The sequence below is a fragment of the Lepidochelys kempii genome, chromosome 6, assembly GCF_965140265.1.
Source record: "Lepidochelys kempii isolate rLepKem1 chromosome 6, rLepKem1.hap2, whole genome shotgun sequence".
Lineage (NCBI taxonomy): Eukaryota > Metazoa > Chordata > Testudines > Cheloniidae > Lepidochelys > Lepidochelys kempii.
In genome coordinates this window covers 111,183,398-111,210,607 of record NC_133261.1, presented here as the reverse complement: position 1 = coordinate 111,210,607, position 27,210 = coordinate 111,183,398, and the positions used below count along the sequence as shown (strand labels likewise).

The 27,210-nt window shown below is 46.3% G+C and overlaps 1 protein-coding gene across 1 annotated transcript in view; it reads left to right on the top strand.

Moving 5' to 3' along the window:
• The first annotated feature begins 438 nt into the window (after positions 1 to 438).
• The window catches only part of LOC140913628 (uncharacterized), a 43,479-nt gene continuing 16,707 nt past the window's right edge, over positions 439 to 27,210 (top strand). The window contains exons 1-2 of the mRNA XM_073350355.1: positions 439 to 1,278; positions 1,868 to 2,146. Coding sequence (XP_073206456.1) covers positions 696 to 1,278; positions 1,868 to 2,146 — 862 coding nt within the window. The 5' untranslated portion in view covers positions 439 to 695. The remainder of the gene's footprint in view (positions 1,279 to 1,867; positions 2,147 to 27,210) is intronic.

Below are 27,210 nucleotides of genomic sequence, written 5' to 3'. Positions count from 1 at the left end.
CATTCACAGCCCCTTGGGTGTTCCCCCACATCCCTTTGGGGGTTTGGGATTGATCCCAGTCTCCTCCTGGGCACTCAAGGCTTCCTGTTCCCCATGCTCATCCAACGGGGCCTGAGTCTCTTCCTTTGGGGGTCCGCTAATAAGGGCCCTCACCAGGTCTTGCTCTCCAGTCAAGGACCCTGGGGTGAACGTCTCACTCATAGCTTCCCTCTCCCTAAAAGTTTTACAGTGTTTTGTTTTTGAGTAAAAAAAATTTCTACATTTGTAAGTTCCACTTTCACAATAAAGAGATTGCACTACAGTACTTGTATGAGGTGAATTGCTCACCTAGCAGCCTAAGCCCTGGTCTACACTAGGACTTTAGGTCGAATTTAGCAGCGTTAAATTGATGTAAACCTGCACCCGTCCACACAATGAAGCCCTTTATTTCGACTTAAAGGGATCTTAAAATCGATTTCCTTACTCCACCCCTGACAAGTGGATTAGCGCTTAAATCGACGTTGCCGGCTCGAATTTGGGGTACTGTGGACACAATTCGATGGTATTGGCCTCCAGGAGCTATCCCAGAGTGCTCCATTATGACCGCTCTGGACAGCACTCTCAACTCAGATGCACTGGCCAGGTAGACAGGAAAAGAACCGCGAACTTTTGAATCTCATTTCCTGTTTGGCCAGCGTGGCAAGCTGCAGGTGACCATGCAGAGCTCATCAGCACAGGTGACCATGATGGAGTCCCAGAATCGCAAAAGAGCTCCAGCATGGACCGAATGGGAGGTACGGGATCTGATCGCTGTTTGGGGAGAGGAATCCGTGCTATCAGAACTCCGTTCCAGTTTTCGAAATGCCAAAACCTTTGTGAAAATCTCCCAGGGCATGAAGGACAGAGGCCATAACAGGGACCCGAAGCAGTGCCGCGTGAAACTGAAGGAGCTGAGGCAAGCCTACCAGAAAACCAGAGAGGCGAACAGCCGCTCTGGGTCAGAGCCCCAAACATGCCGCTTCTATGATGAGCTGCATGCCATTTTAGGGGGTTCAGCCACCACTACCCCAGCCATGTTGTTTGACTCCTTCAATGGAGATGGAGGCAATACGGAAGCAGGTTTTGGGGATGAAGAAGATGATGATGAGGAGGAGGTTGTAGATAGCTCACAGCAAGCAAGCGGAGAAACCGGTTTTCCCGACAGCCAGGAACTGTTTCTCACCCTAGACCTGGAGCCAGTACCCCCCGAACCCACCCAAGGCTGCCTCCTGGACCCAGCAGGCGGAGAAGGGACCTCTGGTGAGTGTACCTTTTAAAATACTATACATGGTTTAAAAGCAAGCATGTGAAAGGATTACTTTGCCCTGGCATTTGCGGTTCTCCTAGATGTAGTCCTAAAGCCTTTGCAAAAGGTTTCTGGGGAGGGCAGCCTTATTGCGTCCTTCATGGTAGGACACTTTACCACTCCAGGCCAGTAACACGTACTCGGGAATCATTGTAGAACAAAGCATTGCAGTGTATGTTTGCTGGCATTCAAACAACATCCGTTCTTTATCTCTCTGTGTTATCCTCAGGAGAGTGAGATATAATTCATGGTCACCTGGTTGAAATAGAGTGCTTTTCTTCAGGGGACACTCAGAGGAGCCCATTCCTGCTGGGCTGTTTGCCTGTGGCTAAACAGAAATGTTCCCCGCTGTTAGCCACAGGGAGGGGGGAAGGTTGAGGGGGTAGTCACGCGGTGGGAGGAGGCAAAATGCGACCTTGTAACGAAAGCACATGTGCTATGTATGTAATGTTAACAGCAAGGTTTACCCTGAAAGTGTGTAGCCACTGTTTTATAAAATGTGTCTTTTTAAATACCGCTGTCCCTTTTTTTTTTCTCCACCAGCTGCATGTGTTTCAATGATCACAGGATCTTCTCCTTCCCAGAGGCTAGTGAAGCTTAGAAAGAAAAAAACACGCACTCGCGATGAAATGTTCTCCGAGCTCATGCTGTCCTCCCACACTGACAGAGCACAGACGAATGCGTGGAGGCAAATAATGTCAGAGTGCAGGAAAGCACAAAATGACCGGGAGGAGAGGTGGCGGGCTGAAGAGAGTAAGTGGCGGGCTGAAGAGAGTAAGTGGTGGGCTGAAGACAGGGCTGAAGCTCAAATGTGGCGGCAGTGTGATGAGAGGAGGCAGGATTCAATGCTGAGGCTGCTGCAGGAGCAAACCAGTATGCTCCAGTGTATGGTTGAGCTGCAGCAAAGGCAGCTGGAGCACAGACTGCCACTGCTGCCCCTCTGTAACCAACCGCCCTCCTCCCCAAGTTCCATAGCCTCCACACCCAGACACCCAAGAACGCGGTGGGGGGGCCTCCGGCCAACCAGCCACTCCACCACAGAGGATTGCCCAAAAAAAGAAGGCTGTCATTCAATAAATTTTAAAGTTGTAAACTTTTAAAGTGCTGTGCTTAAAGTGCTGTGTGGCATTTTCCTTCCCTCCTCCACCACCCCTCCTGGGCTAACTTGGTAGTCATCCCCCTATTTGTGTGATGAATGAATAAAGAATGCATGAATGTGAAGCAACAATGACTTTATTGCCTCTGCAAGCGGTGATTGAAGGGAGGAGGGGCGGGTGCTTAGCTTACAGGGAAGTAGAGTGAACCAAGGGGCGGGGGGTTTCATCAAGGAGAAACAAACAGAACTTTCACAGCGTAGCCTGCCCAGTCATGAAACTGGTTTTCAAAGCTTCTCTGATGCGTACCGCGCCCTCCTGTGCTCTTCTAACCGCCCTGGTGTCTGGCTGCGCGTAACCAGCAGCCAGGCGATTTGCCTCAACCTCCCACCCCGCCATAAACGTCTCCCCCTTACTCTCACAGATATTGTGGAGCACACAGCAAGCAGTAATAACAGTGGGAATATTGGTTTCGCTGCGGTCTAAGCGAGTCAGTAAACTGCGCCAGCGCGCCTTTAAACGTCCAAATGCACATTCTACCACCATTCTGCACTTGCTCAGCCTGTAGTTGAACAGCTCCTGACTACTGTCCAGGCTGCCTGTGTACGGCTTCATGAGCCATGGCATTAAGGGGTAGGCTGGGTCCCCAAGGATACATATAGGCATTTCAACATCCCCAACAGTTATTTTCTGGTCTGGGAATAAAGTCCCTTCCTGCAGCTTTTGAAACAGACCAGAGTTCCTGAAGATGCGAGCATCATGCACCTTTCCTGGCCATCCCACGTTGATGTTGGTGAAACGTCCCTTGTGATCCACCAGAGCTTGCAGCACTACTGAAAAGTACCCCTTGCGGTTTATGTACTCGGCGGCTTGGTGCTCCGGTGCCAAGATAGGGATTTGGGTTCCGTCTATAGCCCCACCACAGTTAGGGAATCCCATTGCAGCAAAGCCATCCACTATGACCTGCACATTTCCCAGGGTCACTACCCTTGATATCAGCAGATCTTTGATTGCGTGGGCTACTTGCATCACAGCAGCCCCCACAGTAGATTTGCCCACTCCAAATTGATTCCCAACTGACCGGTAGCTGTCTGGCGTTGCAAGCTTCCACAGGGCTATCGCCACTCGCTTCTCAACTGTGAGGGCTGCTCTCAACTTGGTATTCATGCGCCTCAGGGCAGGGGAAAGCAAGTCACAAAGTTCCATGAAAGTGCCCTTGCGCATGCGAAAGTTTCACAGCCACTGGGAATCGTCCCAGACCTGCAACACTATGCGGTCCCACCAGTCTGTGCTTGTTTCCCGAGCCCAGAATCGGCGTTCCACAGCATGAACCTGCCCCATTAGCACCATGATGCATGCACTGGCAGGGCCCATGCTTTCAGAGAAATCTGTGTCCATGTCCTGATCACTCACGTGACCGCGCTGACGTCGCCTCCTCACCCGGTATCGCTTTGCCAGGTTCTGGTGCTGCATATACTGCTGGATAATGCGTGTGGTGTTTAATGTGCTCCTAATTGCCAAAGTGAGCTGAGCGGCCTCCATGCTTGCCTTGGTATGGCGTCCGCACAGAAAAAAGGCGAGGAACGATTGTCTGCCATTGCTCTGACGGAGGGAGGGGCGACTGAGGACACGGCTTACAGGGTTGGCTTCAGGGAGCTAAAATCAACAAAGGGGGTGCCTGTACATCAAGGAGTATTTCAGGCAGGACTGCACGGAGGGTTCCAATAAGAAATGGTGCACCTAAGTTATCGTTCTTATTGGAACAAGGAGGTTAGCCTGGCCTCTGATTGATACATGGCTAGATTTACCTCGCTGCACCTTCTCTGTGAGTGACTGCAGTGTGATCTAGAGGAATGAGTCCCCTAGACAGGGGAGGAGGCAAATGAGTACAAAACAAATCTGGTCTATTTCTTGTTTTGACCCACTCCATCTATCTTTTACATCTTTGGCTGGCAGCAGACGGTGCAGAAGGACTGCATGCCATCCACATCTCATGGCTGCTCGGCAAAAGATGGTACAGTACGACTGCTAGCCATCCTCATCTCTTGCCTGCCTGGCAGAAGATGGTACAATACGACTGCTAGCAATCCTCATCTCTTGCCTGCCTGGCAGAAGATGGTACAGTACGACTGCTAGCAGTCCGTATCACCTGCCCGCTCACCATAAGACGGTTCAATAGGACTGACTGCAGGACTAAAGAGAATGACCTGGTCAAGTCACTCCAAATTTAGTCCCTGCGCCCATGTCTGCCCAGGCGCTCCCAGCCGACGTGGCCAGGAGCACCTTGGACACGACGAGGACGACTACCAGTCGTATTGCACCGTCTGCTGCCAGAAGGCAATGGGTTGCTGCTACTGTGCAGCAAAGCCGTACCGCGTCTGCCAGCACCCAGGAGACATAGGGTGACGGTTACCTGAGCGGGCTCCATGCTTGCAGTGGTATGGCGTCTGCACAGGTAACTCAGGAAAAAAGGCGCAAAATGATTGTCTGCCCTTGCTTTCACGGAGGGAGGGAGGGAACGGGGGCCTGACAATACGTACCCAGAACCACCCGCGACAATGTTTTAGCCCCATCATAGTGCTCCATTGTGACTGCTCTGGACAGCACTCTCAGATGCCCGATTGTTTGCCGTTGCTCTGACGCTGGGAGGGGCGACTGAGGACACGGCTTACAGGGTTGGCTTCAGGGAGCTAAAATCAACAAAGGGGGTGGCTTTACATCAAGGAGTATTTCAGGCAGGACTTCACGGAGGGTTCCAATAAGAAATGGTGCACCTAAGTTATCGTTCTTATTGGAACAAGGAGGTTAGCCTGGCCTCTGATTGATACATGGCTAGATTTACCTCGCTGCACCTTCTCTGTGAGTGACTGCAGTGTGATCTAGAGGAATGAGTCCCCTAGACAGGGGAGGAGGCAAATGAGTACAAAACAAATCTGGTCTATTTCTTGTTTTGACCCACTCCATCTATCTTTTACATCTTTGGCTGGCAGCAGACGGTGCAGAAGGACTGCATGCCATCCACATCTCATGGCTGCTCGGCAAAAGATGGTACAGTACGACTGCTAGCCATCCTCATCTCTTGCCTGCCTGGCAGAAGATGGTACAATACGACTGCTAGCAATCCTCATCTCTTGCCTGCCTGGCAGAAGATGGTACAGTACGACTGCTAGCAGTCCGTATCACCTGCCCGCTCACCATAAGACGGTTCAATAGGACTGACTGCAGGACTAAAGAGAATGACCTGGTCAAGTCACTCCAAATTTAGTCCCTGCGCCCATGTCTGCCCAGGCGCTCCCAGCCGACGTGGCCAGGAGCACCTCGGACACGACGAGGACGACTACCAGTTGTATTGCACCGTCTGCTGCCAGAAGGCAATGGGTTGCTGCTACTGTGCAGCAAAGCCGTACCGCGTCTGCCAGCACCCAGGAGACATAGGGTGACGGTTACCTGAGCGGGCTCCATGCTTGCAGTGGTATGGCGTCTGCACAGGTAACTCAGGAAAAAAGGCGCAAAATGATTGTCTGCCCTTGCTTTCACGGAGGGAGGGAGGGAACGGGGGCCTGACAATACGTACCCAGAACCACCCGCGACAATGTTTTAGCCCCATCATAGTGCTCCATTGTGACTGCTCTGGACAGCACTCTCAGATGCCCGATTGTTTGCCGTTGCTCTGACGCTGGGAGGGGCGACTGAGGACACGGCTTACAGGGTTGGCTTCAGGGAGCTAAAATCAACAAAGGGGGTGGCTTTACATCAAGGAGTATTTCAGGCAGGACTTCACGGAGGGTTCCAATAAGAAATGGTGCACCTAAGTTATTGTCCTTATTGGAACAAGAAGGTTAGCCTGGCCTCTGATTGATACATGGCTAGATTTACCTCGCTGCACCTTCTCTGTGAGTGACTGCAGTGTGATCTAGAAGAATGAGTCCCCTAGACGGGGGGGGGGGGAAGCAAATGAGTACAAAACAAATCTGGTCTATTTCTTGTTTTGGTCCACTCCATCTATCTTTTACATCTTTGGCTAGCAGCAGACGGTGCAGAAGGACTGCATGCCATCCACATCTCATGGCTGCTCGGCAGAAGATGGTACAGTACGACTGCTAGCAGTCCGTATCACCTGCCCGCTCACCATAAGACGGTTCAATGGGACTGACTGCAGGACTAAAGAGAATGACCTGGTCAAGTCACTCCAAATTTAGTCCCTGCACCCATGTCTGCCCAGGCGCTCCCAGCCGACGTGGCCAGGAGCACCTCGGACATGACGATGATGGCTACCAGTCGTACTGTACCATCTGCTGCCACAAGGCAAGGGGTTGCTGCTACTGTGTAGCAATGCCGTACCACGTCTGCCAGCACCCAGGAGACATAGGGTGACGGTTACCTGAGCGGGCTCCATGCTTGCAGTGGTATGGCGTCTGCACAGGTAACTCAGGAAAAAAGGTGCGAAATGATTGTCTGCCCTTGCTTTCACGGAGGGAGGGAGGGAACGGGGGCCTGACGATATGTACCCAGAACCACCCACGACAATGTTTTAGCCCCATCAGGCATTGGGATCTCAACCCAGAATTCCAATGGGCAGCGGAGACTGCGGGAACTGTGGGATAGCTACCCACAGTGCAACGCTCTGGAAGGCGACTCTAGCCTCGGTAGTGTGGAAGCACTCCGCCGAGTTAATGCACTTAATGCACTTAGAGCATTTTCTGTGGGGACACACACACTCGAATATATAAAACCGATTTCTAAAAAACCGACTTCTATAAATTTGACCTTATTCCGTAGTGTAGACATACCCTCCTTTGAGTACATGCTGGCATAGTGGAATAAGAACACTTCTGCACATGATGTGGGAAGAATTTGACCCTAGTATTTAAATGAGTCTTGGCTTTAGCAAACATTGGTCAAGAGCTACGTATCCTGATTTAGGCCTTGCATCAGCACAGCACTCATGGTTTCCAAGAGCAGCCATGATCACAAAGCGAGTATTTTTACAGAGGTGGAAAAGTAAATCAGTGCACAGAGTAAAGCAATGGTATTCTGACCTCAGTGCCCTAGGGCCAAAGAAAAGGCCATCTTTTGCCGCAGGGATCAACTACATGAGTTTGGAGATATCTGGGCTTCATTTTTCGAGGCATTTAACTAAGGAACACCTGAAGGCCCAGTGGTCGGCCCAGACCTTTGTCCTCCTCCTCTCTATTTCCTGCCCTTCTTTCTTACATCCCCTCCCTGCCTTGTCTGCATATGTGCTGGAACTCGGGGTGCTGGAGCACCCCCTGGCTTGAAGTGGTTTCCAACATATACAGGGTTCACAGTTTGGTTCAATAGCTCTCAGTGCCCCCACTATACAAATTGTTCCAGCACCCCTGCTTGTCTGTGTTGTCCCCCTGTTAGCTGCAAAGTATTGATTTCTTTGATTATATAGTTTATTCTTAAGGTTGTTAAAATAGTTTTTGCTTATGTATTTTGCCGCTCTGCTGAGTGTTACAGATGATAATTTTAAATTTATAATTCTACATTTTCTGTTTGTATTGAAAAGTAAAAATAAATACAAGCCTTAATAAAGAGAGCGTGAGGGAGAGGCTAAGCTCTATGAGGCTGGGACTGTGACTGCCTCTATGTTTATACACTGCATAATACTCTGGGTGCTGGCGCAATAAAAACAATAATAATAGCACAACAAAGAGTTATAGTATTTGGGATTAACAAAAAGCTACTGTGGAAAGATAGAGGGTGAAATCCTAGGCCCTCTGAAGTCAGTGGCAAAACTCCCATTTATTTAGTGTGTCCAGGATTTTAACCAAAATGTGTTAATAAGAGATTAGTAAAACTATTCTGTTTCAAATGTTTCTGGCATGATAAGTCCAGATATTGCATCACTTTGTTTTCACCGATCTCATGGTGGGCCATTGACACAGAAGTGGTGCAAATCACTTCATGACACAACTTATTATCCAGTGCACTTTCAACTAATGCTAAGTTAACCACAAGAAGCTCAGATGTTCCCTGAAGATAAGCACCTAAATGATCAGAGGAAAGCGATGGGCTGTGACAAATGGATATAAGTAAATATTTTGATCTCTGTACTTCCTTTTATTTTTCCCAGCCTTCCTCCAAATTCAGAAACCATGTTAGTTCATTTCTATTTTAAGCAGGCAAGAAAAACAAAACAAGTACCGAGTTAAAACAAATAATTACGGCCTTCATTAGTCTTACTGTTTGAGCAATTGGTTTTAGACTGTTTGCCATGTTTAGAATGTTTCTGGTGGTGTCTGGTCAGGTTAACTCCAGCTTTACTTTCAATCAGCATGTCAATATGTTCCTTTTTTTCTCTATTTGGATTTGTCCTTTTTTATTTCTTAACCAGTGCAACCTCTCCCCCAGCATTTTTGGTATATGCTTATTATTTAAATGTTTTCTGTCTCTACCAGTAAAGCCCGGAGTCTTAAGTATGTTGGTAGGTACAATTTCATTTATTACAGGAGGTTTCAACATATTCAAAGACTCCATACATCTTTATGAATAACTGTTAAATGTGGGGAAAATGCCATCAAAGAATCATCATCACTTGTCACAATATTGGGGCATGAAATTCATCATGAACATATTATATTGCAAGTCTTTTATGTTGTTTATGTAAATTCACTTGATCACACATCGTTCCAAATAAAGTACATCTGTACTCTGCACGATTCATAAAACTCTTTCCTCTGCGTGCAAGTGAGTTATGTAGCCAGCAGCCAAAAGAGAGGTGGAAATGGGCGTGTCCTGGTCTTAAAAAGGCTTGTTTGTTTTCTTGCTCACTGTCATTTCAATGTCCCGTGTTTCTCACAGAGTAGCTGACAGACCCTCTTCTGGTTCTAACCGCGCTTCTCAGACAGTATCCTTGAAAGTAAACATACAGTCATTTAAAAGTGAAATTAATTGCTTTGAAAAATAAGGTCATTTAAAAATTGCTTAAAATCCAAATCATTAAAGGCACCAGTCTACTCTCATTTACACTAGTCCAAATCCAGAATATTTCTATTGACTTCACGGGGAAGCAGTGTAGTCTTACAGAAAGACCACTGAGAGTCAGGAGGCCTAGATTCTATTCTTGATTCTGCCACCGATCTGTTGTGTGACCTTGGCAATTCACTTCTGAGTCTCATCCTACCCCTTTGTCAATTCGGATTGTAAGCTCTTCAGGGCAGAGTCTGTGTCATTCTATGTGTATGTACAGTGCCCACAACACTGGGCCCCCCCGAATCTTAGTTGTGCTGTCGTACAAATAATAAATAAAAAAGTATATTTTATACTGATGAAATTGAGAGCAGAATTTGTCCCTACTAGAACACGTATATGATTAGGGTTGCCAACTTTCTAATTGCACAAAACTGAACACCCCTGACCAGCCCCTGAGAGCCCTCCCCTCCCCTTCTCCAAGGCCCCACCCCACTCACTCCATCCCCCCTCCCTATGTTGCTCGCTCTCCCCCACCCTCACTCACTTTCACCAGGCTGGGGCAGGGGGATGGGGTGTGGGAGGGGTTGAGGGCTCCGGCTGGGGGCGCGGGCTCTGAGGTGGGGCAGGGGATGAGGACTCCAGGTTGGGGTAAGGGGGTATGGGCTCTGGGCTGGGAGTGCAGGCTCCTGGTGGGGCCAGAAATGGGGAGTTTGAGGTCAAGGAGGGGGCTCTGGGCTGGGGATGAGAGGTTCAGAGTGCAGTTGAGGGCTCTGGCTGGGGCCGGGGATGAGGGGTTTGGGGTATAGGAGGGGGCGCCGGGCTGGGGCAGGAGTTTGGGTATGGGAGGGCTGCGGGCACTCAAGGCTGGAGCAAGGGTTTGGGGTGCAGGAGGGGTGTGGGATCTCAGCAGCACTTATCGCCGTGTCTGGGAAGCAGCCTCCAGGTCCCTGCAGCTCCATGACAAATAGGCAGCCAGGGAGGCTCCGCATGCTGCCCTTGTGCCCACAGGCATTGCCCCTGCAGCCCCCACTGATTGTGGTTCCCGGCCAATGGGGGGCTGCAGAGCCAGCCCTCGGGGCGGGGGGCAGCACGCGGAGCCTCCCTTACCACCCATGCGTCTAGGGGCTACAGGGACCTGGCGGCTGTTTCCAGGAGCCACATGGAGCTAGGGCAGGCAGGGAGCCTGCCTTAGCCCCAGGCCCCTGCTGCGCCGCCAACTGGACTTTTAACAGCCCGGTCAGCAGTGCTGACCGGAGCCGCCGTGGTCCCCTTTTTGACTGGGCACTCTGGTCTAAAACCGGATGTCTGGCAACCCTCTATGTGATCTTAATACCATGTTAGTGAGAAATGAAGGGCTTTAAATGCCAAGAGTTCTGTGTTTCTCCTGCAAAACCATCACCTAAAGCAGAGCAAGTATGGATCCTTTTTTTGTTGGTGCAACAGAATTTCACTTTTTACGGCCTCCTACATCTCCACAAGACCTGGGGTTTGTCTCCCATCTGGACTCCATGAAAGCAATATACCTTGGCATGAAACCATCAGCCCTTAGGAAACTCCAATTAGTGCAGAACTATGCAGGGTATCTCATTAACAACATGAACTACCCATAGCACATCAAATCTGTCCTACCAGTGCTTCCATTCTCTACAGCAACTTCCTAAACAATATCAAATGAATTTCAAGAGCTCTGTCCTTATCCTCAAGGAACTCAGTGGCCTGGGCATAGGATTTCTAAAAGATTGTCTAAAGCGCTGAGATGAAGACTGTATTCGACAGCACCACTCCTCAGGCACAATGGAACTTTCCCCAAAAGGGTAAAGCTTGTCTGTGCAGGAGACCGAGCTTTCTTGGGGTCTGGTCCCAGATTGTGGGAAAAAACTCCCACAGAACTTGAGGACCCTCATAAACATCTTTACTATAAGTGGAAGGAGGCACTTCTTTGACTTGGCCTTCTCTAATATAAACACACAGCAGCATGTACAATTAGAACAAAAACCAAAACCTACCCAAACAATACTCTCCACTGGGGAAGGATGGGAGTGAGAATGGACCACACATAACAGATGTTAGTCATGTTGCTTAATGCGTTAATGGATGGTGCTCCATCTATTGCACAGGGCTATGTCTAAAAAAGTTACAATCTCGTCCCGTAGATAAGCTATTTTAAAGCATTTCAATTCACTTAACGTGTGAGGAGTTTTCCAAAGTTTTAGCTGTTTAATGTGTTTTAATGAATGGTACATTTCCTCAAATGTTAATGATTAATTTATAGTATTCTATTACTGTGGTCAAAGGGAGAATTTCCCATTTTCTCTTTACTGCATTAGGGCCCAAATCTGTGAGCGCATCCTCAGTATTGCTAATTCATTGCGATTTTTTATTGGGAGTGTTTGGTGTTTTTCTTAAAGTCCCAGCTCCTGGAGGCATGAGAATCTCAGCCTTCATTTAAAAAAAGTTTCTAACCCTCCTGGTTATGAACAAAAGTTTGAAAATGTGAAGCATAAAAAACCCAACGGCTAAATGAAGAGAGCGCCAAAGTGATTTTTAAGCCAAACTCATGATTTTTTGAATGCTTAGGGATGGCAAAACTGTCTCCCAGAAGTGCTCACCACTTTATCTCCCAGCCATTGGCTTCAATGGAGTTGGAGGCGCAAGTGGTGTTCTCGTCCATCCTTCCCGTGGAAGGAAAAGACCTGGGTAGGGACCGTCGAATTGTCGAAGTCAACGAATGGCTACGCAGGTGGTGTCGGAGAGAAGGCTTTGGATTCTTTGACCATGGGATGGTGTTCCATGAAGGGAGGGCTCCTGCCTCATACTGGGAATGAGGGGCGATCAACAGGTTATCTCAAGTGCTTATATACGAATGCACAAAGCCTTGGAAACAAGCAGGGAGAACTGGAGGTCCTGGTGATGTCAAGGAACTATGACGTGATTTGGAATAACAGAGAGTTGGTGAGATAACTCACATGACTGGAGTACTGTCATGGATGGTTATAAACTGTTCAGGAAGGACAGGCAGGGCAGAAAAGGTGGGGGAGTAGCACTGTATGTAAGGGAGCAGTATGACTGCTCAGAGCTCCGGTACGAAACTGTAGAAAAACCTGAGTGTCTCTGGATTTAGTTTAGAAGTGTGTGCAACAAGAGTGATGTAGTGGTGGGAGTCTGCTATAGACCACCGGACCAGGGGGATGAGGTAGATGAGGCTTTCTTCCGGCAGCTCACGGAAGCTACTAGATCGCATGCCCTGATTCTCATGGGTGACTTTAATTTTCCTGATATCTGCTGGGAGAGCAATACAGCGGTGCATAGACAATCCAGGAAGTTTTTGGAAAGCATAGGGGACAATTTCCTGGCGCAAGTGCTAGAGGAGCCAACTAGGGGGGGCGCTTTTCTTGACCTGCTGCTCACAAACCAGGTAGAATTAGTGGGGGAAGCAAAAGTGGATGGGAATCTGGGAGGCAGTGACCATGAGTTGGTTGAGTTCAGGATTCTGACGCAGGGAAGAAAGGTAAGCAGCAGGATACGGACCCTGGACTTCAGGAAAGCAGACTTTGACTCCCTCAGGGAACGGATGGCCAGGATCCCCTGGGGGACTAACATGAAGGGGAAAGGAGTCCAGGAGAGCTGGCTGTATTTCAAGGAATCCCTGTTGAGGTTACAGGGACAAACCATCCCGATGAGTCGAAAGAATAGTAAATATGGCAGGCGACCAGCTTGGCTTAATGGTGAAATCCTAGCGGATCTTAAACATAAAAAAGAAGCTTACAAGAAGTGGAAGGTTGGACATATGACCAGGGAAGAGTATGAAAATATTGCTCGGGCATGTAGGAATGATATCAGGAGGGCCAAATCGCACCTGGAGCTGCAGCTAGCCAGAGATATCAAGAGTAACAAGAAGGGTTTCTTCAGGTATGTTGGCAACAAGAAGAAAGCCAAGGAATGTGTGGGCCCCTTACTGAATGAGGGAGGCAACCTAGTGACAGAGGATGTGGAAAAAGCTAATGTACTCAATGCTTTTTTTGCCTCTGTTTTCACTAACAAGGTCAGCTCCCAGACTGCTGCGCTGGGCATCACAAAATGGGGAAGAGATGGCCAGCCCTCTGTGGAGATAGAGGTGGTTAGGGACTATTTAGAAAAGCTGGACGTGCACAAGTCCATGGGGCCGGACGAGTTGCATCCGAGAGTGCTGAAGGAATTGGCGGCTGTGATTGCAGAGCCACTGGCCATTATCTTTGAAAACTCGTGGCGAACCGGGGAAGTCCCGGATGACTGGAAAAAGGCTAATGTAGTGCCAATCTTTAAAAAAGGGAAGAAGGAAGATCCTGGGAACTACAGGCCAGTCAGCCTCACCTCAGTCCCTGGAAAAATCATGGAGCAGGTCCTCAAAGAATCAATCCTGAAGCACTTGCATGAGAGGAAAGTGATCAGGAACAGCCAGCATGGATTCACTAAGGGAAGGTCATGCCTGACTAATCTAATCGCCTTTTATGATGAGATTACTGGTTCTGTGGATGAAGGGAAAGCAGTGGATGTATTGTTTCTTGACTTTAGCAAAGCTTTTGACACGGTCTCCCATAGTATTCTTGTCAGCAAGTTAAGGAAGTATGGGCTGGATGAATGCACTATAAGGTGGGTAGAAAGCTGGCTAGATTGTCGGGCTCAACGGGTCGTGATCAATGGCTCCATGTCTAGTTGGCAGCCGGTATCAAGTGGAGTGCCCCAAGGGTCGGTCCTGGGGCCGGTTTTATTCAATATCTTCATAAATGATCTGGAGGATGGTGTGGATTGCACGCTCAGCAAATTTGCGGATGATACTAAACTGGGAGGAGTGGTAGATACGCTGGAGGGGAGGGATAGGATACAGAAGGACCTAGACCAATTGGAAGATTGGGCCAAAAGGAATCTGATGAGGTTCAGTAAGGATAAGTGCAGGGTCCTGCACTTAGGACGGAAGAACCCAATGCACAGCTACAGACTAGGGACCGAATGGCTAGGCAGCAGTTCTGCGGAAAAGGACCTAGGGGTGACAGTGGACGAGAAGCTGGATATGAGTCAGCAGTGTGCCCTTGTTGCCAAGAAGGCCAATGGCATTTTGGGATGTATAAGTAGGGGCATAGCGAGCAGATCGAGGGACGTGATCGTTCCCCTCTATTCGACATTGGTGAGGCCTCATCTGGAGTACTGTGTCCAGTTTTGGGCCCCACACTTCAAGAAGGATGTGGATAAATTGGAGAGAGTCCAGCGAAGGGCAACAAAAATGATTAGGGGACTGGAACACATGAGTTATGAGGAGAGGCTGAGGGAGCTGGGATTGTTTAGCCTGCAGAAGAGAAGAATGAGGGGGGATTTGATAGCTGCTTTCAACTACCTGAAAGGGGGTTCCAAAGAGGATGGCTCTAGACTGTTCTCAATGGTAGCAGATGACAGAACGAGGAGTAATGGTCTCAAGTTGCAGTGGGGGAGGTTTAGATTGGATATTAGGAAAAACTTTTTCACTAAGAGGGTGGTGAAACACTGGAATGCGTTACATAGGGAGGTGGTAGAATCTCCTTCCTTAGAGGTTTTTAAGGTCAGGCTTGACAAAGCCCTGGCTGGGATTATTTAACTGGGAATTGGTCCTGCTTTGAGCAGGGGGTTGGACTAGATGACCTTCTGGGGTCCCTTCCAACCCTGATATTCTATGATTCTATGATTCTATTTAGAAAAGCTGGACGTGCTCAAGTCCATGGGGCCGGATGAATTGCATCCGAGAGTGCTGAAGGAATTGGCGGCTGTGATTGCAGAGCCATTGGCCATTATCTTTGAAAACTCGTGGCGAACGGGGGAAGTCCCGGATGACTGGAAAAAGGCTAATGTAGTGCCAAGCTTTAAAAAAGGGAAGAAGGAGGATCCTGGGAACTACAGGCCAGTCAGCCTCACCTCAGTCCCTGGAAAAATCATGGAGCAGGTCCTCAAAGAATCAATCCTGAAGCACTTGCATGAGAGGAAAGTGATCAGGAACAGCCAGCATGGATTCACTAAGGGAAGGTCATGCCTGACTAATCTAATTGCCTTTTATGATGAGATTACTGGTTCTGTGGATGAAGGGAAAGCAGTGGATGTATTGTTTCTTGACTTTAGCAAAGCTTTTGACACGGTCTCCCACAGTATTCTTGTCAGCAAGTTAAGGAAGTATGGGCTGGATGAATGCACTATAAGGTGGGTAGAAAGCTGGCTAGATTGTTGGGCTCAACGGGTAGTGATCAATGGCTCCATGTCTAGTTGGCAGCCGGTGTCAAGTGGAGTGCCCCAAGGGTCGGTCCTGGGGCCGGTTTTGTTCAATATCTTCATAAATGATCTGGAGGATGGTGTAGATTGCACTCTCAGCAAATTTGCGGATGATACTAAACTGGGAGGAGTGGTAGATACGCTGGAGGGGAGGGATAGGATACAGAAGGACCTAGACAAATTGGAGGATTGGGCCAAAAGAAATCTGATGAGGTTCAATAAGGATAAGTGCAGGGTCCTGCACTTAGGACGGAAGAATCCAATGCACCGCTACAGACTAGGGGCCGATTGGCTAGGCAGCAGTTATGCGGAAAAGGACCTAAGGGTGACAGTGGACGAGAAGCTGGATATGAGTCAGCAGTGTGCCCTTGTTGCCAAGAAGGCCAATGGCATTTTGGGATGTATAAGTAGGGGCATAGCGAGCAGATCGAGGGACGTGATCGTTCCCCTCTATTCGACATTGGTGAGGCCTCATCTGGAGTACTGTGTCCAGTTTTGGGCCCCACACTACAAGAAGGATGTGGATAAATTGGAGAGAGTCCAGCGAAGGGCAACAAAAATGATTAGGGGTCTAGAACACATGACTTATGAGGAGAGTCTGAGGGAGCTGGGATTGTTTAGTTTGCAGAAGAGAAGAATGAGGGGGGATTTGATAGCTGCTTTCAACTACCTGAAAGGGGGTTCCAAAGAGGATGGCTCTAGACTGTTCTCAATGGTAGCAGATGACAGAACGAGGAGTAATGGTCTCAAGTTGCAGTGGGGGAGGTTTAGATTGGATATTAAGAAAAACTTTTTCACTGTGAGGGTGGTGAAACACTGGAATGCATTACCTAGGGAGGTGGTAGAATCTCCTTCCTTAGAGGTTTTTAAGGTCAGGCTTGACAAAGCCCTGGCTGGGATGATTTAACTGGGAATTGGTCCTGCTTCGAGCAGGGGGTTGGACTAGATGACCTTCTGGGGTCCCTTCCAACCCTGATATTCTATGATTCACTGGAAAGTCAGGTTCCTCTGAAGCATTGGATGATCAGACCATAAGGCCCTCCCCCAAGGGCCAGGGAGAGACCTTTCTACCATAGGAGGAGAGAATTGAAGTGCTGGTGTTGGCCTCCATAGAGAATTGCTTTTTCTTTTCAGTTGTAATTATGAACAGGTCTAATACTATGTGCCAGATCTGGGCTGCATCTAAGTTGAACGCAGTGTGTACAATTACCTGCCTCGTGGGCAGGTGGTATATGTGTGCATATGATGCAAACATCTTATGGCCCTCAGAGACACAGTATGGGCTCTAGAGACCCAAGTGACTGAAGTGGAGGAGCTAAGGGAAACAGAGAGGATATAAAGGAGACTTTTAGGGACACAATAGAGCAGTCCCGTTCCCGCCCCCATTCCCCCGCCCAGTCTGCCAGCCTCTGTGCTGTAAAGGAGGGTTAAAGTCTCAGAGGAGGAGAACATCAAGCTGGAATGGAGGGAAACAATCCCATAGTTGCGGCCCTCTTTCCAGATGATGTCACAATATCCACTCGCACTGAGGATACCCCTTCTGGAGAGGGAACCCCGGTTATCAGGAAAAGCAATCAGGAATTCAGTTATTAGAAATATTGATAGCTGGGTTGTGATGACTGGACAACTGCATGGTGAATTGCCTACCAGGTGAAGGTTGCAGATCTCACAAGGCCTCTAGATAGACTAATGTATGGTGCTGGAGAGGAGCTGGTGGTCATGGTACATATAGGAACTAATGACAAGGAAAGATAGAAGAGATGTCCTGGATATCACATTTAGACTGCTCGGTAAGACATTAAAGTCCAAGACCTCCATGGTAGCATTCTCCAAAATACTTCCAGTTCCACATGCTGGGCCAGAAAGACAGGCAGAACTGCAGGGTATCAATGCATGGATGAGACAAAGGTGCTGGGAGGAGGGATTTAGATTAAGAATTGAGAAATCTTTTGGGAAAGGAGGAACCTACACAGGAAGGATGGGCTCCACCTAAACCAAAATGGAACCAGATTGCGGGTATATAAAATTAAAAACGTTGTAGAGGATTTTTAAACTAAGGGCTGAGGGAAAGCTGACATGTGGAGGAGCACATGGTTTAGACAGAGACATTCCTTAGGAAGAATTTATTGAAGGGTGAACTCTATACCCTAGTGAAGAGGCTAGGGAAAGAAGTTGATAACGTACAAGTAGGACCTAGTGAGGAACAGTCAAATGTAAAAGAGTCCCATTTAAATAAAACACATGAAGGCAAGCAACTAAATATTTACAAAACATACAAGTGCTTGTATATAAATGCTAGAATACATAATGTATATATATGAATATGTAAATGTGTATAAATGCTAAATACTAAGATGGGGGAACTAGTGTAGTTGGCATTTAATTAGGATATAGATATAAAAGGCATCACAGAAACTTGGTGCAATGAAGATAATCAATGAGAAAGGTAATACCAGTGTACAAAATGTGTAGGAATAACAGAGTAGGTCACAGTGGTGCGGGAATGGCACTAAATTGAAAGAAAGCATAGAGTCTAATAAATTAAAAAAACAAATGAATCAAACTGCACCATAGAATCTCTCTGGATAGAAATTCCGTGCTTGAACAATAAGAGTATAGCTGTAGGAATATACTAACGACTGTCTGCCCAGATAGGATGCTCATTGTGAACTACTCAGTGAGATTAGAGAGGCTACAAAGGCAGAAAATGCAATAATAAGGGGGATTTCAACTATCCTCATGTTGACAGGGAACACATCACCTCAGAAAGGAATGCAGAGATAAAATTTCTAGATGCCATAAATGTCAACACTTCGTGGAGCAGCTACTACTGGAACCCACAAGGGGAAAGGCAATTCTCGATTTAGTCCTAAGTGGTGCACAGATATGGTCTCAGAGTTGAATACAGCTGAACTGCTCACTAACAGCGACCATAATGTATTAAATATAACATCCCTGTAGGGGGGAAAATGCCAAAGAAGCCCACCACAGTAGTATTTAACTTCAAAAAGAGGAACTGCACAAAAATGAGGAAGCTAGTTAAATGAATATTAAAAGGAACAGTCACAAGGGTGAAATGCCTGCAAACTGCAAGGCAACTATTAAGAACACCATAATAGAGGCTCAAATTAAATGTATACCCCAATTAAAAAACAAACAGTAAGACAACCAAAAATGCCATAATGGCCAAAGAGCTGAATAAAACAGGCACTTAGAGGCAGAAAGGAATCTTTTAAAAATTGGAAGTCAATCCTAGTCAGGAAAATAGAAAGGAATATAAACTCTGGCAAGTCAAGTGTAAAAGTATAATACAGCAGAAAAAAGAAGAATTTGAAGAGCAACTGGCTAAGGACACACAAAATAACAGCAAAATATTAAGTACCTCAGAAGCAGGAAGCCTGTCAAACCGTCAATGGGGCCACTAGACTATTAAGGTGCTAAAGGAGCATTCAAGAAAGACAAGACCATTTTGGAGAAGCGAAATGAATTCTTTGCTTTGGTCTTTCCTGCAGAGGATGTGGGGGAGATCCCCACACCTGAGCCATTCTTTTTAGGTGATACATTTGAGGCACTGTCCCACACTGAGGTGTGAATACAGGCGGTTTTGGAACAAACTGATAAATTAAACAGTAATAAGTCATGAGGACTAGATGATATTCATGCAAGAGTTCTGAAGAAACTCAAATATGAAATTGCACAACTATTGGCTGTGGTATGTAACTTACCGCTTAAATCAGCCTCTGTACCAGATGACTGGAGGGTAACTAATGCAACACCATTTTTTTAAAAAAGGTATCAGCAGGTATCCTGGCAATTACAGGCCAGTAAGCCTAACTTCAATATCAAGCAAATTGTGGTAACAGTCAACCCACAGTCAACCTGTGGAACTTGTTGCCAGGGAGTGTTGTGAAGGCCAAAATATAAGCGGGTTCAAAAAAGAATTAGATACGTTTGTGGAGGATAGATCCATCAGTGGCTATTAGCCTAAATAGTCAGGGATGCAACCCCATGCTCCAAGTGTCCCTAAATCTCCAACTGACAGAAGCTGGGACTGCATGACAGGGGATGGATCGCTTGAAGTTTCCCTGTTCTGTTCATTTCCTCTAAAGCACTGGTCACTGCCAGAAGACAGGACACTGGGCTTGATGGACCACTGGTTTGATACAATATTGCCATTGTTATGTCTGATCACCGCTCTGAGTAAGTGGCAGTGCAGAGCTTTATGCCCCAGGGGCACAATCCCCCTCCAATGTCCCTCACATGTGTGCACCATTCTGTTCTCCTAGTGTGCTCAGTCCAACATTAGAGTGACTTAAGGCCAGTCCTGCATCCTAGCAGACTCAAATGTCCCATAGACTTTATGGGCAGTTTGGGTGCACAAGAAATGCTGGGTTGGACTCCTGGTTGGAAAACCTTCTTTAATTGTGAGACAAAGGCGCCTCTGGGCGGGGGGGGGGGGAGAGGGGGGGGAAGACGGTAAACTTTAGTCATAATGTGGCATTTTATTAAAAGTAGCCAGAGGGCATCGGACAATGGAATAATAAAGCAAATACAACAATTAGCAACAGATTTACAGAAGTTACATAAATGCACATAAATGCCACAACAAAACCTCCAATAAATACAGCTAACTTTAAAGGCTTTGAAAACATTTTTCCTGGAAAGAAGATGACAAACGGATGTCCCAGGCATGGGCGTTGGTGGAGATCCTGCACCACTCTCTCCCACAACACTGTCTCTCTTCTTTTATTCTCCTCAGATATCACTCCATCTTACGCCCTTAGAGATCCCTCCATAGCAGATTCACTTCTATATTTATGGATAACATTTGTCTCAACAAAACTGATACTCAGGTTAAAGTGATTATCAGAGGGATTCTTTGCTTCCTCATCTCATTACACTGTCTTCTTCAGTTAATGTCTTTGAAATCAGATATGTATGAGAATGTGTAATTCTGTAGTCACTTAAAGCACTGTTGTATGGACAAGAATTCGCCCTGCATGGGCCCAATCTAGCTCCCTTTACAGTCAATGGGTGTCTACCCATTTACTTTATTGGGAGATAGATCATGCCCTATACCATTTCAAAGAAAAGTAAAGCTGTAACTAACAAAAACCAAAACAAAAGCTTAATAGGGCACATTGCAATGTCACGGTGCTATGAGGTGGTTCTCCCTGTCTGTCTGCTTCAGTCCACATAGGCCAACAGCACTAGGTACTGCTCATAAGAACATAAGAATGGCCATACTGGGTCAGACCAAAGGTCCATCTAGCCCAGTATCCTGTCTTCCAACAATGGCATATGCCAGGTACCTCAGAGGGAATAAACAGAACAGGTAATCACCAAGTGATCCATCCCCTGTCGCCCATTCCCAGATTTTGCCGGCTGGAAATCAGAGAATTTTATAGATGGCTTCCCTACACGGAACTCTTTGTGTGGAAGGGAAGCCCCTCCCATGTTTCTCTGGATGATTGACAGCCCAACTCTTTTTCCACTCAACTCCTGGCTCCACAGAGCTTCAGCCCATTACACCCTGCCTACTTAAGAGGCCAGTACAAGGTTATCAGGTTCTGTGTATTTCCAAAGAAATATGGTGGCTCAAGGTATAACAGAGTAAATTTTGGCCCTTCCGATTATATTCTGCAGTGATTCACGCTGTCAGAGACTATGTGTGTCCCCATACTCAGGGTCTCACTTGGTATAGCATCTTCACAGAGTTAAATAATAAATAATTGCGGGGGAGAGAGGGAGAGAGAGCAATGAAGAATTATAGGCAAAGGAGAAAAGATTTGTTTTCGAGGCTATTCAAAAAGAGATGGAGTCATTGTTTATTGTTTAAGAAATACAATAAGACTGCCGTTAGTTACCCTGAACTGATGTGAGTATGTGACTGAACTCTCCGAAGAGTGGCTGGCTGGCTGGATTTCCTCAGCCAAGCCTTACAGAAAACATAACAGCTTTGCTTAAAAATGAAGGCTAGTAACAAAAACAATGGAAAAAACCCACCATCCACTCAACCCCTGAAAGTTCTATGTAAAATGAAAGTCTCAACCATGGGTGGCTCCCCCCCGCCCCCCCCAGAAACAAGTAGTGTATTTACAAATATTTTGATTAATAGTATTTGGGAAAAGTAGGGTAAACAACACATAATATTGACTCAGAGCTAGGTAGCAAGCCCCACTGCATCTGGTATTGTCGCTTAAAGAGGAAGATTTTGTCACCTCTACAATGTCATTGGAGTAGAAAGAGAGAGAGAGAACGCACCTGGGAGGTGGGTGACCCAGGATCCAGTCCCCCTGCTTTGATTATTTTTAATTATTTATCCAGAGTGTAACAGTTTCAACAGTAGAGATTGAGGCAGACGCACATCAGAGTATCCCATAGCCCAGTAGTTAGAGCTCTCTTCTGAGAGGTGGGAAACCTCTCTTCAAATCCTTTCTCCCTCATCAGCGGGGGGAGTGAAGGAATCTAACTCTGGTACAAAGGAGCAGGAGAGAGAGGGCTAAATATAAACAATAAAACGTTGCATTTATATGCAATACTGGAGCTTTAATGTTCTACTGGCCCTGCATGAAGGAAGTGTCTTCTTTACAGGAATTCAGTGGGCCAAATGCACCTCTCAGTCACCGTGCTGTAAGTTTCAAGTGAACCCCATTGACTGTAATGGACTTTACAGCACTGTAAAATGGATGCAAGTAAGTACAGAAGCAGGCTCATGGTTATTCACTGGAATTCACCATGAAGACAAGGAAATCCTCTGCAGGATGATGGGATCTTAAGATTCCAGGACAGCGTAACACTTTTGAACAAGAACAAAAAGTGGTATTTCTGTGCATGGCATCATCCTGCAGCCAGTTAGCATTCTGGCTGGGCCAGCCTCCTGTTGTGGAAGTTCTGCTTACATTATGGTTTCTCAGAGAATGATTTCCAAGAACACAGCTCTGCTGTGCTGTCCAGAAGGTAGATTCATCCATCAAACATAGAAATTATCCATGGAGAGGAAAAGTAATCCACCTTCAGAGGTATCTGACACCCATTGGCCTGGCTGATTCAATCGCTAATTAGAACAGCTTCATTTACGAGTAAAAGAGTTGAGCACTGCATGTCATCTGTCAGCTTGTTGTTTCTACTCGGTTTACAAAATAAAGTTATAGTAGAACAAAACTGGGTTCATGACAATCTGTGTTCAGGATTAAACTCTCCAGGAAGTGGTTTTTTTCCCTACCCCAAGCAGTATTTTTATACTTTATTTTAGCTTCTCTTGGCAAAGAAAGAAAAAAGAAACAAACAAGCAAACAAGTCATTTGTTAACAGATCATAAACATTTCTGTTCTATCTGGGACACAGTTGTTCATGCAAAAATAGATATAAATTAATTGAAGATGACTGGAGTTCCAGTAGGAAGCCTATAGACAGTGATACCTCTCAAGGGGCTGTTGCGTTCGCTGTGTGATACCATTCCACATGTTGTTCTCATAAGAACTGACTCTAGTCACGCTTATGTTGTTAACACTGGTGTAACTCCATTGACTTCCACTGACGTATTCTTTATTTACAGTGGTGTATTGTAGAGCACAATCAGGCCTACAGTGAATACTAGTACACAAAACAACGCCCCACAGCTGCGTCACTGAGTTTATAGGAGTCCGAACAGATGCGCTAAGGGAATTGCTGATGTGAAAGATAAATACTCAGATTCAGAACAAGCCACTAGATGGGGAAGTTGTTTGGAACAAGAGGGTTAGGTTTATTGAGTGGAAGGGAAGTCCAAGACTCGAATGGCAAGGGAGAATCTCTGCATAAAGCCTGATACTAAAAGATGCGGAGCACATTGAACTCCTACTGACTTCAGTGGGACTTCTGGGTGCTCAGCACCTCTCAGGATATGATGCTAGTGGACCTGATTCAAAGCCTGTTGAAATCCATGGAAAGACTTCCATTGATTTCTGAGTGGGAAAGAGCACCTCAGTCTGACATTATCACTTAAATCCTGTTTCTAACAGCAACAGGGAAACTGAGGAAAGAGAAGAGGAGCTGAGAAAAGCCTTGATGAAGCCTCTCCAAACAGCACTTTCATTGGTGTGTTGCCTTTTATATGGAGACAGAAGAGATCGCAAGAGGGGCCTACAGATGGAGAGAAAAAAATGTTCACAGAACAAAATTTCAGAGCAATAAATGAGTAACTTTGCGTGACCTGAGTTTTTGCGATCCCCCAAACAATATTTTTAAAGTGCTTAATTTTTTCACATTGATTTTAATTAAGCTCTCATTAGACTCTTGAGCCCCTAGAATTTGGCGGACAAAACAAGCTGGCTTGCCCAGCGAGTTTCCCAAGCTCGCACAGTTCTAATTCCTAAGGAGATTTATCACATTATTTTTTCTCCCCTTGAAATAACCTTACATGAACTAATTCAAATGAAAAACACATGGACTAAAAATGACAGCATCCTGCCAGATACCTTTTTATATCCAAAGCAGTGAACTTGTAGTCAGTTTGTCCTTTCATGTGTTGTTTTTTCTGGCTTTGGGACCTAAGAATGATTTTTTACTACGTGCAGTAGTAAAAACAACATATTATGCAATTCTGTTTTTCAAGGAGAACACCCTGTAATTTCATAGGTTTACCAGATTTGCTGTACAACCGATAGACACAATGGCTTGTACCCCTCACATGTGCACCAGTATTCCACCACACTGTATTCCAAGTCACCTAACTTGGCTGCTATTATTTCAAGCAGAGAGTCTCCACACTACACCAAAACCCAACTCTTAAAATTGCTGTTCATTTCTTCCATGTGCCAGCTTCTTGACCGGGAGTGATGTGCCTGAACTTCCATTTTACATGACATTTCCTGTTTAGATATGTAGGTGAAAACACAACCACCATTGGCTAGCTAACATCCCTAGCTGTTTGATAACAGAGGGTCATATCCTTATAAGAAATTCACAAGGTAGATTAGCAGATATGTCAAATTATCTGGTAGGAAAGGTAGCTTTTTTTTGCCCTGATGCTTCTATCCTCCAAACAGAGCTCTCATGACCCTTCCATATTTTTTCTCGACAGTCTCCAAAGAGGGACATGGTTCAGTCATAAAGGGGCAATTTTTAACTGAGGTACCATCACAGAGATTCTGTTGTCTTGAAATTTGTGGGGAAAAAAAGACAATCTCTCTCAGAAAAGACTGTTAGGTGGATTTAATGCTTGCCCAGCATCCTCTACTTATTAAGTGATACTAGACAGTTGCATGGGTAGTCACACAGTCTATACTTACATATTAATTTCCTGACACTAAGGTCACAGAGAAAACCATCCCTGAGGAATGTACCTTTCCACACCTTCCAAAACTGGTTGCCAACTCATGGAAGACGTCACTATGCATCAGTATGTCTCATTTTCAACGTCTAGAGAAAGTTTCTCACAACACTGCTCAGAGACACACTCATGACATCTTAACATGGGATTGCTCCCTACAACATTCACACCGCAGCAAGCAAGAAAAAGAGGGTAGTAGTCTGAAGAACAGTCGAGCCCTATGTAAGTCAGGACCCACCAATATGATACATATCATCAGCAATGTAACAGTTTCCTGCCACATTCAGTTACATGTGCCAGGCATGACAGTGAATGGAAAAGAAATGTACATACCATTTAGCTGGAGCCACTTGCCAGGCCACAGCTAACTAATGGCATGTAATATCCTGGCTGGCGTGTCACAAACAGAAATCCAACAAATTTCATGTATTGTCAGTCATTTACTGAATGCTGGAAGACCACAAAACATATTTTTAGTGAGAATCACAGGCGCCATACATGATATTGCTGTGATACATGCATATCACTGCTATTAGTCCTCCACATGTATCAAATAATGAGTAAATGCACTGTGATATGGAGAAAAACTATACCTCGTATAAGATGCACATCCAAGAAACAGTGCTTGGTCAAATAATCTGCTGCTATAAGCATCTATAGCATGCATCACAATCTGCTCATCTGATCTCCATGCCCAGGGAAGACCATATGTTCTTCTTCTGTGGGGTATATTTCATGGAGGATAGGTCGATGGATGAATGGCTATTAGCCAAGATGGTCAGGGATAGAACTTCATGCTCTAAATGTCCCTAAACCTCCAACTGGCACTGACCACTGTCAGAGACAAGATACTGGGCTAGATGGACCATTGGTCTGACCCAGTATGGCCGTTCTTATGTTTTTATGACTCTTCAGGTTGATGAGGAACAAGTCTACAGTGAGGCAGACAAGGTGGTCTGTATTACAACTGAATGCATATTTGGGGTGCTGAAGATGCGGTTTAGATTTATGATGGGATAATATAAATGTGTCATCCTTGCCTTGATCTGACATGGCATACAGTACTAGCATATGCCTAATAGTATTTCCTTATCTCACAGAGGCATTGTGAGGATAAATACATTAATGGTTGCAAGCGACTCAGATGCCATGGTAATGGAGGCCATATGAGTACACAGATAGATTAGATTAGATAGAACAAAAGACTATTAAACTCCAGAGCAAGTGTGAGCCAAGGCTATACATTGGCACAAATCAGCCTGACTGCTAGACATAGTTCCCTGCACTGTGCAGAAATAAATCTCAGGCTCCTTGTGTGCTGGTTCCGTTACTCTCAATAGTGCCATTAAAAGAGAGAGATGACGTATGAGTAGAGAATGGGTGCATTTTTTGAGGTGACACAGCGTAAGCATTCTCGTCCTCAGGCTAATGAGGTGCTTCACTTTGTGTCTCCCTTAGGTCTTTCAACTTGGCCTGCCGTGCAAAAGTGCTCTCGTTATTTCAGGTTCCTTTGCACTTCCTGTCCTGCCTCAACACTCATCGCTTTTTAGCTTGAGTTTCTATTTGCAGCATGCGACACCTGTGGTATGCAGATTCAAGTCCCGTCTGTACATCCATACCCTGTGTCTGAAGATACAGTGGTGGAGGAAAGAGGGGTGGGGGATAGGAGGATGAGGATATTGTTAAGGCAGAGAAGAATGAGTTGCATGTAATAGGGAAATGAAGCAGAAGCTGTTTATACATATTGTCTGTGGATAGGTGCTACAACTAGGGGTGCGGGGGTGGGGGGGTGGCAGCACCCCCAGGCTTGAAGTTGTTTTCATCATATATAGGGCTTACAGTTTGGTTCAATGGCTTTTAGCACCCCTGTCTGTGTATACATGATGACGTTTCTCTACATTGTGAGAGACAATACAATACTGAGCTGCCACATTTGAAGCCAAACAATCAGAACAAATTACTTGAACAGTAACTTATCACTCAAGATCATTCAGTTAACCTTAGGCCAGAAGAACCTTATGAAGTTGTTTTTGCAGTCTTAGTCTATGCTCACATAGGCAGCCAGCCACGTGAACACAATGGCCCTGGGTAGGCAGTAGCCCTTTTGCCTACTCCCCGTGTTATTGCATTCTGCATTAGCTGAATGGTAGCTCACCATGAACGAAACCCCAGGAATTCTGAGTCCCAGGCCCCGGCTCTAATCATGATACCAGATTCCCTCCATTGTCATTTACATCTGTGGACCTGGGAGGAGAATTATTGGCAGCAGAACT